Here is a 16,676-nt window from a genome sequence, read left to right as displayed (position 1 = left end):
TTCCTAGAGGTGCCACCATCTTGGCTGTTGGCTTCAGCTGTGCCCTGTGGTGGGTCCTTTGGAGCCAGTGGTGTCCAGCACGGGGCAGCCCTGGACTCTTCTCAACAGAGGCCACCCTTCAGCTGCCCTGCTGGTGACACCTGCACCTAGTACAACCTAGAGATGCCTGTTGTTAGCTCTTAAGTCACTCTAAGTAACTTAGTAGTTAACTTTTTGGTTAATAAGTAGTGTTCTAATTGGCTTTGCTCTTGTTACTCTAAGCTTAATGCTGGCATGTTCTTACTCCTTTTTGGTACTACTTCTACACATTGTAGGTTCAGATTTATCTTCAGCTGCAGTGGTGGGGCAAGAAAACATCATCAGCTAGTTCTAAAATAGACTTTGATTGTTTTACCTTTAATCTACAGCAGCTTTATGTGTAAGGGCTATTTTCAGCAGTAATAGAGCCTTCAAAAAGAAAGAAGCAGTTGGGGGTTGGTATTGCCGATTGAAAATGGGCAAGTAGGAAATTATTGTTGTTGAAGTGAATAAGGTTATTTACGTAAGGGAGAGTGTCTGCTGCTTTAAGGGACCTGTCTCAATGCAAATATGGGATAATAAGAAAAGGAGGAAGCCATAAGTAAAAAGTACAGGGACACAAACCTGGGGGAGCAATGACGAGGGAAGTGGTGATGAGAACCAAACCTGGCCACAGATTGATGAGGAGGTGCAGGAGCGTTCACCCCAGCAAGTTTATCTGAGTGAGGACCTGCTCCTGGGAAGCTAAGGGGAAAAAAGGGGAAATCAGAACCAAAAATTTACAGACACAGATCTCAGAAGACAAAAGTGGAGACAATGACAAGAAACAAACCTGGCAGTCACGCTAATTGATGGGCTGTCACAAAACCATGGGCACTGCTTCCAGGACGATTAGCCTGGCCTTTGCATCGGATAAGGCTGTAAACCAGGGGGGATCCCACACAGTGGGATGTGGGCGCAGCGGGGACAAAACGGGCAGAAAGGGGTATAAGAGGGTCTGGTTGTGTGTAAAACTGGGCCAGTCAGTACGCTTGTCTGGCTGAGCCTTTCACCTGATTGCCATGGTCTGTCCTATCTTCTTCCATCTTCTTATTAAATCTTTTCTTAATTTTCTCTCTGCGTAATCTCACTCTCTACCCCATGCACATGCATGCTGCAAGGATGAAGTGCCAGCTCTGTATGTGAGTGGATGAGGTGTCAGCTACTGGAGCGAGGGGGGATGTCTTGATGCCAGCGGCTCATGTGGGTGGGGGTCTTGGCTTCCAGCCTCTGGGGTGGGAATGGTGAGTGTCCTGATAACCAGCTATTGCTGGGGAACTACATGAGTGAGGGGCAGAGCATGATGGCTGGAGCAGGACTGTGGGTTGCAGCCCATGTGCCTGGTGCCAGCTGCTGGGCTGGTGGAGGAGCGAGCATCTTGCCTTCCCCAAACCTGTTGTGCACATGTATTCACTAGCAAACTTCAAGCTGGACCAGCCTGGGGACCTGTGTGATGGGCATGAGGGCCTGGGATCTGGGCAGGGGTATTGGGTGGAGAGGGGAAGCCATGCTGGTACTGGGGGGACCCATAAATGTGCATGTACTTGTGAAAAGGGAGAGTGTCAAGTGTGCACCTGCACTAGCGACCTTCTGCCTCTGCCAGCTGAAGAGCAGAGGCAGTCTTGGCTCTCTGTGCCTGTGTTTTGTGTGAGTCCCGTATGTAGGTGCTGTTGAAGGCAGCACTTTGTCTGTGGCAGCCTGTGTGACCAGCTGTGTTAGTGTCCTCTGTGTGTGTGTCCATCCCTGGGATACATGCTGGGCTTTGCTACTGATTAAACGGGAAGGCTACTGCCAAAGGGAAGGCAGCAGAGACCACGGTGCATGGGGCTGGGCTCCACTAGCCAGGCAGGAGGTAGTCCTTGGCCAGCGTTGCCTTGGAAGAGGCAACCACTTTTGACAGCCCTTAACAATTTATACTTAGCAAACTTTTCAACAAAGATGTCTTAAGCATTTCTGTTTCTGGCAATGATATTATGCAGTTTTGGAATTTAGCTGGTGGTACTCATGAATTGAATGTGAAAGATCTCTGTTAAATGGTTTAAGTTCAATGAACTGGATGACCTTAAATTTCTAAAAAGAAGATTCTGTTCTGGATCTTACAAATAAATAAATAAGCAAAGCTGCTTCTGCTTAAGTGAAATAAGCTATCACATTGTGTGACTTAACGCTTACATCTCCAGGACTCTGTATTTGTATGCCAGTATCTGAGCTAAAGGATAAAGTAGACTTGAAAAATAAACCAGTTGTCCATGTTCTGTTTCAGACTGAGAAAATTAATAGGATCATATTGAATTTTAAAATCTACATAAATTAATAGTGTACTGTGGTTTTAAGTGAAAATACATAGCTATGTTTAACTTGTGTCCAGAAAAAAATGCCTTGACTTCTGTTATCAGCATTTGCAGATATTCTTTACTGGACATGTAAAAATGCTTTAATTCTTGTAATACAGCCATTTATGTAGGATGTCCTTACCCTCCCTATTCTCACAACAGTTAATTTTAGTTTATTGTAATTGACTTTTGTGAAAGAACATCATGATCCATTCTCTATTCTGACTTTAGAAGCTGTATTTTACTTTGATGTGAAAAGCTTTTGCTGTCCAGACCACCAGGAAGATCTGCCGGTCTGTTGCTCTGTGCTAATGGAATTCCACTGTTGCAATGCATTTTTATTGTTAGATTTACTTAAATTGATAGATTTGGCTAATCTTACTCTTCATTCTTTTCTGGCAGCCGATTTATTTTGCACATTCCAAGTGAGGAGAGAGACAATGCAATTAGAGTGTGTTTTCAGATTGAACTTGCCCATTGGTTTTACTTGGATTTCTACATGCAAAACACACCAGGATTACCTCAGTGTGGGATAAGAGACTTTGCTAAAGCTGATATCCTTTTTATTACTGTGATTGTTATCTGTCTCAGTGGATAAATCTGAATATTGTTAATGAAATTTCATACTTACAGCAAGAAAATGTCAGTTCATGTGTTAGCGATTAAAAGTTAGTATTGATATGTGATTATTTGGTGTCTGATTTTATCTGTCCATTGCTCCCATAATTTTGTGTCATCCACAAAAGAGATGTTTCTCAGACTGCTGAAGAACTACAGAACCCAGGTAATTTCTGATCTTTGAGAATTTTTTTTTTCATGGTTGTACTTTGGCAGACTAGGTGGGTTTCCAAGATGAGCTGTTGGACCTCTTCATGGTGTTTTGTCTCCTTAATTTAATCCCTTTCCAAGTATATAGTGACATGAATGTTAACATATTTGAAGGTGGTATGTGTTCCCCCATGGGCAGTGGTATTTATTTGTTGGAAGTACTGACAGTTGCTCCTAGAAACAGTTCTGTTGGTAGGGGAGAGGATGCATTTTATTGAATTCATATGGTTGGCCTCTGCTTTTTTTTATTGCTTACAAGGGCTGCTGGTACGTACATTATCTAGTCCTTGCTGGAGAAAAACTTCTGACTTCCATCCAGCAAGTGTTTTAGTTTTAATCTTTTCCCATATGTTATTGATGTGGGATTGGAGTATTGCTTTTAACTTTTCATAATGTTACCTGTGGTTTCACTACCCGAAATACTTCATGCTGACATTATCTGTGTCTTCACTACAAAATGTACTCTCTGTTAGTTTGATAACAGAGACTTTGAAACACTACAGCTTCTGTTTTAAAAATAAACTCTTAAAATATGATAATTTTCTAATGCTTGATATTACACAGTTATTTTTTAATTTATTTTAGGTATGTTTTTAGTCATAAATGTATTTTTAGACCAACGGAATTCTTCTAGTAATTGTAGGCAGTGCAGGAAAATACAATGTAGTAGATGTTATTTGTTAATGATTATCTGTCCCTCTCCAGCTCAAATTTGATAGAAATATTACTTCTGCTGCAGTGTCCTGTTTTTAAGTGCTCTGCTATGGAATATTTTTTATTAGTAGTATAATTTTATATGTAATATATAATATTTTATTAAGGACGTATAGATTTGCTTTCAGAGTTTTAGAGTTATAAAGGTTCTTCATGTTTTCTCTGCATGGTGAGTTTTGGTAAAGTGTATTAGAATTCAGAACTCTAACTTGATGCCATTAAAAATAAATTTTTTGCATAGTAAATACTTAAGTACAGATTCTGTACTGTAGTCTTAACAAATGACTGGGAAAAAATTATCTCCATTTACTTCAAACAGGAGATGAAACTGTATTTTTGTCTGTCTCACTTCAAAATGAAGAAAAAGTGTTTATAAATAATACATATTCAAAATAACTGTTATGTGGATTTTTTTTCTTCAAAATTGGGGCGGACCTTCCTTCAAACAAGCAGCCTTGTGCCTTCTTTTTTCTTGTCTTTTTTTGATTTTTTTAATTGGCTTTTATTGGAATTGCCAAATTACTTGATCCTTTCCAACCTTTAGATATTGATAATGGATTATTCATAATATTTTTAACTTCCAAGTGAATATATCTTGAAAGCACTTAGGGGAGGGAGTGTGCTTATTGTAAATTTTGAGTGAGTATCTTTTGTATGTCTGCATGTGATTTGAAACTGGATGCTTAAGTTTATCTTCCTTAACATGCTGCTATACTCTTCAATCACTGCCCTTTTTTACTGCCTCAAGGTGAAGATGTACAAAAGGTTTTAGATGAGTGGAAAGAATACAAAATGGGAGTGCCAACCTATGGTGCAATTATTCTTGATGAGACACTTGAAAATGTAAGTATGGAAATAATTGTGAAGAGCTAGAGGGAAGGATGGTGTATGCTGGCAGAAGTAATCTTTTTATTGTTTATGTTTTTCACCTGAGGCAGGCGGGGTGTGCTTCAGATTCACAAAGGCCTGACAGTTTCTTGACACTGTTGAGTGTGTACAGAAATATAATACAGGAGACAGTAAACACCCTTCCACTTGCTTTCCTACTCAGTTTTGTGTTTTTTATTCTGAGTTGTGTGATCCTATAAAAAAATTCATGGTTCTTGCTAGAACACAGAAAACCTAACCTTCATCCAGGCTAAAGTATCCTTTTGGAGACGGAGGGCGATGGTGAAGGGAAGACATTTAATAGAAATCGGTTAGAACAGTGGGGTTTTGACAGTTGCATTCCCTTGTATTTTGCAGGTTCTTTTGGTTCAAGGCTATTTAGCAAAGTCTGGTTGGGGATTTCCAAAAGGGAAAGTGAATAAAGAAGAGGCTCCTTATGACTGTGCTGCTAGAGAGGTAAGTTATATTTGATTCCCTTAAATTTGAGCTAAAGAAATGAAATTTTGCTGAGAGCAGGATATACGTGTTAGATGAAAAGCCATTTTACTCAGATATCTCTTTATTGAAATCAGGTAAATAAATAGCCTGTTATTGCAGGAGTCTACTGTTGTGGCTTTTAGTGCTTTTCTGGGTTCCAGAGTGATAATCAAGGGTGTGGTTATATAATTTAAAACCACTGTTCGATGTTTTTGTTTTGCACTAACTTGCTAAGTTAAGTGGATACTACCTTTAAATTTCTCTAGTGAACTGTCAATTTACTTTTAATTATTATTTTTGGTGCTTGGGGTATCTTATGTACTTTATGGCTTTTGGATTATTTATTTCAAGGACCACCATAATTGTAAAAAGGTAGAATAATGGGAATTTAGCTTATGCATACTGGACTGTATAAACAGACTAAACAGTTGAGTCGGAAGTTGTAGAAGATTATGTAAAAATTGTGAAGAACTTACTTTTCCCTTTATCGGTGATGCAGGAACAAGGATCAATGTATGTAGCAAGTAAAACCAGAAAAACAAAATCTGTGGGATTTATTCATGTAGCATAATACATCCAGAATTTTTGAAAGAGAAAATTAAGATGAGGGAAGGTAGTAAGATGCATTAGTTTTCTTCACAGTTTGACTGAGAAATCATGAATCTTTTGTTGTTTTTTTTTTACATATACCTGTCAAAGATGCATGAATGAAAAATTTCTTATTCCCTGATGGTGTTCTTCAGACCACTCATATATTTAATATAGACTTGGAAAAGCAAAATAAGATGTTAGATCTTAGCATTGCACTATTGTGCAATGAACACACACAGAGCACGCTTAAAATACCGTTGTCTTTTCAGTAATCTCCAACAGGTGTAACACTCCTATTTTTTTCTTTAAAGTAGCTGACAATGCAGTTTTGTTTGTTGGTGTGAACATGCAGTTTGAATTTTGTAGTGAAAGTTTTGCTGACCTATCGCTGGGTTTTGTTGTGAACGTAAAAATGATTGTAGGTATTGGGGGTAGAAGGTTCATGAAGTAGAAGGATTGTTGAAAGAGAAGAAAAATCGAGGTGCAAGTAAACCCTGCTAGAATTTGAACATGTCTTTGCTCCCCAAATAGCAGTTGCTGTCAATAAGATTTTCCATGCATCCTGCAGCATGGAGGAGCAGCTAGAGACTCCCCATCCGTATTGATAAATTTCTACATCAGGGTATAATAGAGTTGTTTCAACTTTTTATTACAGGTCTGTCTGTCTTAGAGAAATGTAAAGCACATAGGATTTTAGATACTTTATCTATTATTGAGCATATATCTATGTGTAAAGGCTTGTTTTTCTCAGCTGTGGCTTGCTTTCATGGATAGATCTGAAAAACAGTCATTCCTTCCCTTGTGATGATGAGTCCTGAAAGGATGAATCTGAATACACACACTGATTTCATATGTGTGCTTCTCAGGTGTTTGAAGAAACTGGCTTTGACATAAAAGATTATATCTGCAAAGAAGAATACATTGAACTGCGAATTAATGATCAGTTAGCACGGCTGTACATCATTCCAGGAGTTCCCAAGAACACAAAATTCAACCCCAAAACTAGGAGGGAAATTCGGGTATGTGTTATCTTGTTTGAATCTGTAGGAACGATGTTGTGGAGCTTGATTTTTTTTTTTATTTTTTTTTTTTTATTTTTAAAAGCTGTCTGTAAAATGATGAAACTACCAAGCATGATGATACCTCAAATACTAGGTACAAATGGCATCTCTGCACCGTAGGGTCTTGTCAACTTCTTGTCACTCTACTGCAAAGGACCATCTGTCCGACGTCTCCATTCATCATGAAAACAACATTAGAGCATGCTGTCAAACTATAATTCTCCCCTTCTTTTCTCTTAGGTGGGGGGTGTTTGTTAATTATTTAATGTTATTTTTAGTTATAGCTGCACATGTAACTATATAATCTTCTGAAGATGTAGTTACTAATTGGTAATATACAAAGGCCTACATATCAGAAGGAGAAACTAAGAATTGTGTTCTCCGTTTCATGGCTAATACTATCCAGACTTAGAGAATAGTGTATTTGAAGGAGGAGGTTGGGAAGGGGACACTAAATGGGAACTATTTTGGATGGCTAGTGTACCTCTAGGCTTTTAAAAGGTACTGTGAAAGGGAGAAGTAAACACTTAGGTAGTAGACTTGTTCTGCAATAGAAAAGCTCATGTGGGTTCTTCTACACTGCATATATTCATAATTCCTGATTTCATTCCCCATTCTGCAAAGTATACAGTTTACAGTTAAAACTATAATGTATAAATTATAACACAAATCCTGTCCTTTACCAGTGTTTTTTTCTTTTATAAAAAAACCTGAAACTTCCTCTGCAAACTAAATCCCCTTCTTTCTGATGATTTTTGAACTAGCATTGGTGTTCTAGTTTTCATGGCATTTTAAATAAAAAATACCAAGAACAGTAGTGGCTTTGAAAGTTATTTAAAGCCTTTATTTATGGCGTTCAGTGCGCAGTGGTTTGGTTGGTTTTTGAAACCCTTATTTGGAATTTAGTTGCTGGATAATACCTTTCATATTTTAGGTGCCATATCTTGCAGTGAGTAGATGTGCTGTAGCATCTGTTACTCTGTAGCTGCAGTCAGAAGAATGACCCCATTGTTAATTAACCTGTTGTGAAAGAACCTGTTGTGGTCTGTTAATTAAAGTCTTCCATTGTAATTTTTTAATTAAGGAAAATAATCATGGTTGATACACATTTGTAACATCGTGTAAGGCTACAGTAGTAGGTATTTTGATTATATTTCTTGTTTTTCTAGAATATTGATTGGTTTTCCATTGACAAATTACCATGCCACAGAAATGATATGACTCCGAAGTCCAAGCTGGGTTTGGCACCTAACAAATTTTTTATGGCAATTCCCTTCATCAGGTATGTTTGAGGCAAATGCTAGGCCAGTGCCTTTCAGACAACTTTAATTTCTTTAGATTTGTTTTAGTAAGTAGATCTTCTTGCATTCCTCCTTGCTCACAGGCCATTGAGGGAATGGATTTCCCGGAGGAATGGAGATTCCACAGATAGTGACAATGGATGCTCATCTACAGGGAGCACATCCTCTAAGCCCAACTTGGAAAAAGCTAGGTAAGAACCAGGTCAGTTTAACACCTCTATATCCTTTCTATACATTGGTCATACAAAGCTGTTTGTCCTTTCTCTTTCTCCAAGTATTCATGTTCCAGTAATAGAACGGGTTAATAAAAAAAAGAAAATTTGTGGGCATATCTCATAGGACTGTAAATAGGATGAGAAGTTAATTAATGTCATGATATACTTCTTTTGGTAAATTCTCACCTGTGTCAGAACTGAGATAATGTCATGAGTCCTGCCTATGGGAAGTCATAAAACAGAAGCTAAAACAAGTAGGTAACTTGCAGTGCTTCAAGTTCAACACTTTCAGCACTTCCACAGAGGAAAAATAGGACTCGGTAAAGTAGGACTGTAAAGTACTATCAGCAGTAGCTGGCTAAATAAAATCTGTGGGGGTCAGTAGGGGAACAAATGCTGCTGGCTTTTGATTCAGTTGAGCTAAAAGTGTAAGAGCAAACTTCAAAACCTGTGGTCCCAAAGAGAAGGCTATGCTCCAGTAATTTGAGTCAGGTCAGCACCAACACTGACAACAGGACAAATGCGAATGTGGACCTAGCCTGCTGTCTCTGCAGAACATAGGTTTCCTAGCAGCAGGCAAAACAAAGTTGGATGAATGCAGTGAGCATTATTAGAGTTTCCGTACTAGGTTTCTTAAGCTTGTCTTGCAGGTTGTTCTCAAAAAAGCAGAAAAATCTTTCCTATTTCTCTGTTGCTGTCAATAGGTTTGAAGTTGTGTTGTAAACTCAGTGTGTTTTTCTGTATTAGATCCAAACTTCGCTGTAGTCAGCAGCTGTTTACAGATGGCTCTTCAGGAGAGCAGTGCGTGAAGCCAAAACAGCCACAGAAGCCATATAATCATCCTGAGATGTCTGAAGTTCTGAAAATAAAGGTAGGTTGTTTCTTAGGCAAACATATGCATCTGGGCTATTTAAAACAGATGTCTTTGTTCATAAAGATTCCTCTCTGGAATGAAAATATTGAATTAATCACTGTAGCATGCAAAAATAAAAACGTGGAAAAAAAATAATCTTGGGGATTCTCTCATTTATATGACATCAGAGGTGGTGGGTATCGGGTGGTAGTTGTGTTGTTTCAGGTATAGCTAGCAATTACTACTCAACATTTTGGTGTCCTCTGTGTACCATTTTGAAACATTTTGGGTACCACTAATATATCTGCATCAGTGTATGGGAACTCACTGAACTGAATTTATTGTGTAATATAGTGTATGTAATAGTGCAAGAGATTGAGTAACAGCTGATAACTGTTTGTAACTTGTGTGTATGTTTGGTTAATTTCAGTGTGCTTTGGTTTGTCTAGAAAAGATTCCCTTTACATATTTTCTGGTTATTTGGAGGAAAGTTTTAATAGTAAGTAGGAAGTGTCAGTGCAGTGATGTTCAATGCTACCATTTAAACTCTTCTCTTCACTACTTTTTGGACTTAATGACAGACTCAGAGCTTGAGGAGCAATGGCAGAAAGCAGCATCAAGACACTTCCACCCAAAAGAAGAGAACAAATGGAGTCCACAGTCAACCAGTTAAGCAAAACAATACCTTGGTAAGAATCATGCAGTGGCTGTCTCGTTAACAGGTTCCAGTAATGCCTAACAAATGTGCAGGCCAATGTCCTTGCTGAAAGAAAGTAGTGTGCATATCTATCAAAAGTGTATTTGATCAGCATATTTGGTACGTGTTTGTAGAGATACAACATTTTGTACCTTTAGTGCATATACATCTATAGACAAGCATACTAAACTTGAAAGTTTGCATTTTGAAAGTAAGTCTTATTTTAGCAGTTGAAAATTTGTCAACTGTTTCAGTAGACAACCCTGCAGCTTTCCAGGTTCCTGTCAGGTAATAGCCTACTGTAGCGTATCGTAAGTCAGTGTAGTACATGTCTTATTTATTCATATGTGATATATTATTGTAAGCCTGGAGTCTTGTTACACAACAATTAGTTTTTCTTGTTTACTGGCTGTAAGCTAGATTCTTCCCATTCTGGCTTGTGGTTATTACCTTCTCTCCATTTTTCATGTAAAAGTGCAGAAACCATGAATTCTTGTCCTGTAAAATCCTCACTGTAGCAAGAAATAGTTGCATTTGGGTCTGAGAGTAGAAGAATGAAAAGTCAAAGAACTGACTGTCCAGAAATTTGGCTGTATAAAAAAAACTGTAATGACAATGTGTAGGATCTTGATGGAAAAAAGTGGAACTGTTAACACGCCTCAGTGAGTTTGTAAGCTCTTTACAGACTTTGCTAAATACTTCTGTTGTTTCATTTGCATTTTCATGATTGTCTTTTGAAGTTTAAATATTTCTTGTCCCAGTGATAATTTTCCAGTACAACTTGGAGGCTGGGGAGCTCTTAATTTGTACATACAGCAAGGGGCCATACTTTCCTCTGTATTTGTATACCCACAGCAGCATACCTGCGGCTAAAACTGAACTCTTCCCTGCAGAATTTTAACTTTGTGTCTCTGTTGCGTGCTAATTTAATTGACAGTAGCAGCATGTTTGTAAATACATTCCCCTTGTTTTTTGGGACAAGTTGATTGAAGAATGGGCTTATGCGTGTGCAGCTTTGGTTTCATACTGTCATGTACAAGATCTTAAAACATTTAGAAAGCACTCAAAATTTTTCCCTAAAAGCCTGCATTTTAAAAATGGTTTGTTAACTGTTAAAAGGTTACATGCTTCTGAAAGACTTGTGGACTTGAAGCATGCTTACTAGATGAAGTAAAATGACGGAATTCATGATGTGTTATAAGTAAAATAATTCACGGATCAGGGGGTGTGTTCAAAGCAAATATAACCAGCATGCCTTTTAGCTGATGCTTAAGCTATACCCCTAAGAAATAGAATGCCGTTTCTTTATGAAGTGTATAATATATGGTCATTCTTTTAACCAGAAATGTGAAAAAAAGCTTAATACAAGAAGACTTCAAGATAACTTTGAAACAGGCAAGTGCAGTCTGAATTTTCATCCGTTGTTACACATTACAGCTGAAGGCAGCTGAATAATGATGATTGGGGGTTTTTCCTTGTATGCTAACCTACCAAATGTTATAAAGCCATGTTTTTCTAAGGCAGTCCGAGTTCTTTTTTTTTTTTTTTTTTTTTTAATACTTGGTTAACTTCATGTGCTGCTTCATATTGGTTTTGCAATTCTTCTCCTTAATTATTAAAACTGTCAGATTATACTAGGTGGCTGAGGAAAAGGTAACTGAAAGCTGGTTTAGGAAAACAGCATCTGAGTCACCAGTGTGCTGGTAATTGAGTGTTAGTTCAAGGCTTTCTGTCCTGTTAGTAATAAGCTGCAGTTGACGTTGGACTGCTCTGGAGAGTTCGCACAGTTCTTTACTTACTGCTCAGGAAATAGTGATATTTCTTTCTTTTGCATTAAGAGATGACTTGCAAAACAGCACCTGTGGGTAAAACTCGCTATTGAAAGTGTCCCCAGATTGCCGTGCTTTAAAACTTGTTCTAGGCACCAGATGACATGTAAATATGGCTGGTTTGAGTTACCGTCTTCTGTTTATAACCAGATATACAGATTTTGTCATAGATATTGAGTATACATTTGAGGTATGACTTTGTGTTGTTATTGATACTGTTACTGATAACTCTGTTTAAAATTTGTTTCATGTTTTTTCTCTCTTTAAGCAGATGCAGCATATGAGATGTGTTGCTCCAGTGAAGACCCACTGTCAGAAAATGTCGAGGGACGTTCTGTGGCATGCAATGGCCATTACAAATTTGCTTTCTCATCAAGAGCTTTCTTGAGTTTCAAGTTTGACCATGATGCCATAATGAAAAGTTTTGACCTCTGACAGCAGACTTAATAGGAGCAAAAATCAGACTTGCCTGTTGCAATTGAGGGGGTTTCTTATCCAGCCTTACTCTTTCTCAGGACTTTTTTTGTTTTGTTTGTTTGTTTTTAAATGCAATGCAGGGACTGACTGATGGTTTGGAAGGGTTTGTTCTCTTTGCAGTATGGGAGTGGCATAGTCAAGTGTTGCACTTTAAATGCAGTATAGCCTTTGTCCACAAAAGTACAAAGTACCTTTCCAGTGTTCAGTTCAGTTGTTCCTAGCTGTGCGTTAGAGGGCATTTTTTTTATTTTTGTTGGTTTTTTTTAACTTGCTGTGTGTTTTATAGAATGTCATTGACTTTTTTTTTGACTGTTGGCATATACCAGCTTGCTAATCTTTTGACTTCTCTGATGTAAATTATTGGATTTGTTGGTCATTATTGTGTAGTACATTGCAATATTACGGCAGTGGCAATGAAACTGGTTCTCAGAGGACTCCTCTGTCCTAGTGATTTTGAAACCAAGTTGCACATTTCAAACTTAGCCTCAGCCTGTCATCCTTTCTCTGTCCTGGTTGCTTGCCCAAAATACCTTCCCTCCTTCACACTGATAGTTTCTGTTGGCTGGCGATCAGTAGTACTTGGAGTCAAATTTATATAGTGTCTTGACTTCTTGTACCTACTCTGCCTCTCTCTTCAGTAAGGATACACAAACTGGGTAGAACTTAGCCATTCAAAGTGTCTAGCTTCAACTCTTATGCACTGTCCCCAGCTGGATAAGAAGTTGCAAAGTTTTGTGTTATCCCAGTTGCAGCTGCTTTCAAAAAAGAAAAGCTTAAACTTTGTCTGTGAGAGGTTATTTGTGTAGAATTTATACTGAATGTAAATAAGCCTCTGTAGATCTCGCTGAGGAGAAAGGCAGGTGCATGGATAATAGAGTCATTGTGTGACACTAAATGGCTTAATCAGGCTTGCAATAACTATTCTAAGGGTGTCCAGTATCGTATTCTGTGCTGTTGTCCTCAGATCTCGTGTAGTGTATGCTCTGTATATATCCAGTAGTATTGAATTGCACTTGCAGTTAGCATTTAAATGATGTAGCCTCAGTCATTTTCAGCTACAACACTTTCTTAGTAAAAATATCAAAGATGGGGGGGGACATACACCAAAAAAACCAGTAAGAGTTGAGGTGACAAACTGTTAAATCACCTTCATGATTCAAGTTAAGGGGTTTTGAACATGCGCTTTGCAGTTGAGAGAAATGCACTGACATTACTTGTCACAGCAGCTTGTGGTAGCAAGCATATTGTCCCAGATTTATAAATGGACTTTTCTCTAAAATAAAGGTGAGTAATTGATGACTTCCTAGGTTGCATGAACTATGCCCTTGTCTTACCACAGTGTATGCTCATGCACTGAGTCTTTATGCAACTCCTCTGTCATCCAAAACCAAAATCCTGGTCTTCCTTCAACCACCCTACTTCATCTACCCTACCTGATCTGTTACCTAGTGCTTTTCCTCAGAAAGCTTTAGAACTATCTCCTGGTTTATTTACCTGCCCGACACCAGGTGATTTGGGATTCTAATGCTGTAATAGTCTTGGCGATAGGAATGCTGGACTTCTGTATCAGTCAACAAGAGAAACAGACAGCAGCATTTCCTCTTCTGGAGGACAAGAGTCCTGAGGGCCTTGTCTTTCAAGACCAAATTGTGAAATAGCTCAATCTAGCTTTGTCTCACTTTACTTTAAAAAAAAAAAAAAAAAAAGTATCCAAAGGCCATTCAAACCAGTATGTGGTGAAGAGCAGTAATTGAGAAAGTGGGATAATGCTGGAGGAGGTTATGTTATTCAGCTTCAGGTGAAAACTAATCTTTAGTTACTTATTTAGTGCAAGTAGTTGATTTCCCAGCAAAAGTGCCTTTACTCATGGTGAGGCAGTTTGTATTCATATCCTGAGGCTGCTATTGCCTGTGGAGTTAACAAGACTCTCCTAAGGCATGATTAAATATCAGGCTGTGGAAATCTTTAATAAGTAAGTTGACTTTTCAGATAAATTAGTTATTTTTAATCTAGTGCTCTGTGAAATAAAGGGGATGTTTATGAAACAGTGAACTTGAAGCTCCTGTCAACTGTTCGGGAAATCATGTTCCAGAGGAAATCTTTAGAATGAAGCAAGTGTGTCCTATGCATAGGAGTTGCTGGCTGCCCTCTATGTTCACTGGGTCAGTTTTTTTTCTTAGTGAAAGGTGGATCGTAGAAGTTGGTTGCTTCATTAAGCAACTGAAAGTGGGGCTTAGACATCTGTCATGATTTTAGTAAATCTAGCCTTAATGTGAGTTGCAAATAAATGTGATAAATATGCAATAACTTACTTTGTATAACGGTACTGTTTCTTGTAGTAGCATTGCTTTCTGCTTTCTCAGTAAGGTTTCTAAAACAATGTAAGTGTGGTGGCATGTGATCTACCTTATGGGTTCCATCATGCCCTGCACTGTGAACATTTTTAATTGTTTACTATTGTTTATGTTATTATTTCACCATCCTTTTATAATTAAGTCTATTTCTAAGTTTAGAAGTACAGTTTACATTATATTCTATAAAACCGTGAAGAAATAACAAGTGAGATATAGGATTTAGTTCTGTGAGTTTTTATTTTATGGGAGCTAGATACAGAGAAACAAGTAGCTGTATGTCAGACGTGAGAGCTGATGTCAAGATACTTGAAAAACAATCATTGCTCAATTTGAGAATGCTTGCCTGTAAGGGGTTATTCAGATTATGAATGACTATTCAGTGTTCTTGAAATTAAAGAACTCGTGGAATAAACAAACATTTAACAAAAAAAACTACAAATGTGTGGGTGCTGGGAATCTAGTACTACTTTGCAGTTTCTAGTACTACATAAACTCGCTGCTTTCATGTGAGATTTTTAGCATCTCTCCTTCACAGAATGCTCTAAACTTTGAACTCAGACTGAAGAGTGATCTGCGTAATTGAATGATGTATGTTCTGTGCTGAAATGAAACTAACTTCTGACTCCTCGATGTACACGCGTGCTTTTGAAAGTAGCCATGTCTTACATAGTTTGAAGTCTGGAAACAGTGGTACTGGGAAGAAAAGGGGGAAATAGCTTTATTTATTGCACAATCAAAGTATTTTTTTAACACGATGTAAATTCTTTAGACCAAACTTGCATAAATAGTTTCTAATAAAATGTTGGGCCTAGTCACTGTTCCAGGCTTCTGTGCTGTGCTCCAACCTTTCTCATTTAATTTGGTGATTTGAGCACAATTCTTACTGTGTTTTTCCTTCACCTGCCTGTGGCTGTTATAAATGTAACAGTTCCTTTTAAAAACAAGGCAGGCTTCGGGTCTGGCTATTCCTCACAGACTTGCTCTCAGATTGTAATTTCAGATATGATTTTTTTTTTTCAAACTTTTACTTAATAGAGTTGCTTTTGTTGATTTGCAGTTTATAGCAGCACTCCTGTCATTGTGGTGTGAGGAGCAAGAGTACACGTTAAGAATCCAAGCTCTAATATCCTGTGGTGCAAGACAGCATTGCTGCTCCATGGGTGACTGGCTGTCCAGTTGTTGGGTCAGCTATCTATTTTTTATAAGTTCTGAGCAACAGAGTTTTTTCAGAGGTAAAGTCGGGTGCCTTCATCTTTTAAATTAGGAGGTTATACTCTAAAAGTGTTAGGAAGCTCAAAATTATTGAGAACTGGTAGAATAGCCTCTCTTGGTGACTTAAATGAGTTTATTTACAGAAACTGTAAATGTTAAATAATCTGGTGCTTATACATGACTTCATAATTTCAGATTGTTTTTGTTATTACAGTGTTTCAGCTTTTGAAGCAACCAAAATTATTTAAGATAAAGTAAATTTCTACTAACTAACTGAAGGTGCTTTTACAGTAAATTAGGCTTGGAAATATCTCTACTCTTGCATAATAGGTTTTTGTTCTTAGGCATTTATAGCAATAGTGTAGTTCAAGAATGAAAGTAGGCTAAATGCTTGTATTTGCACTGTTCTTAATCCTGTACATAAGCACTGATCAATGCAGGAGGATTTATGCTGTGTGTGCATTTCACTGTTTCAAGTAGATTGTAAACTTAAAAGGAAGACAACATACATAGCAATTACACTGGCCACATTCAAGATCATACAAGAGGAAGTATTCTGGAGTAGTAGTAGTACATTAAAATTAAATGCTAGGGTTTTCACTTGTCCTTTCATTCAAAATGTTAAGGTTAAGCTAGACTTGACTTAACTTAATATATCGATTCAGCTTTACAGTAACCCTTATCTTTAAATTGTTCTCAGCTCTGGGATACTTCTGGGAAGGAGGTAAAAGTGTCTTCAGTTCCTCCTTCCATACTTGCAAGAAAGCAAGCTTGCTTTTAAGTAATTAC

The 16,676-nt window shown here is 37.8% G+C and overlaps 1 protein-coding gene across 1 annotated transcript; it reads left to right on the top strand.

Annotated features, from left to right (window-relative positions):
* The first annotated feature begins 2,794 nt into the window (after positions 1 to 2,794).
* Positions 2,795 to 12,279, top strand: DCP2 (decapping mRNA 2). The gene is made up of 10 exons (XM_009893812.1): positions 2,795 to 2,944; positions 4,648 to 4,775; positions 5,178 to 5,276; positions 6,755 to 6,907; positions 8,119 to 8,231; positions 8,334 to 8,441; positions 9,213 to 9,336; positions 9,900 to 10,007; positions 11,359 to 11,410; positions 12,116 to 12,279. The coding sequence occupies exons 1-10, from the start codon at positions 2,890 to 2,892 to the stop codon at positions 12,277 to 12,279; spliced, it is 1,104 nt and encodes a 367-aa protein (XP_009892114.1). The 5' UTR covers positions 2,795 to 2,889.
* The last annotated feature ends 4,397 nt before the right edge of the window (positions 12,280 to 16,676 follow it).

The sequence above is a fragment of the Charadrius vociferus genome, unplaced genomic scaffold, assembly GCF_000708025.1.
Source record: "Charadrius vociferus isolate BGI_N301 unplaced genomic scaffold, ASM70802v2 scaffold158, whole genome shotgun sequence".
NCBI lineage: Eukaryota > Metazoa > Chordata > Aves > Charadriiformes > Charadriidae > Charadrius > Charadrius vociferus.
Note: the sequence above shows the minus strand (reverse complement) of the source record. Positions and strands in the feature narration are given on the sequence as shown.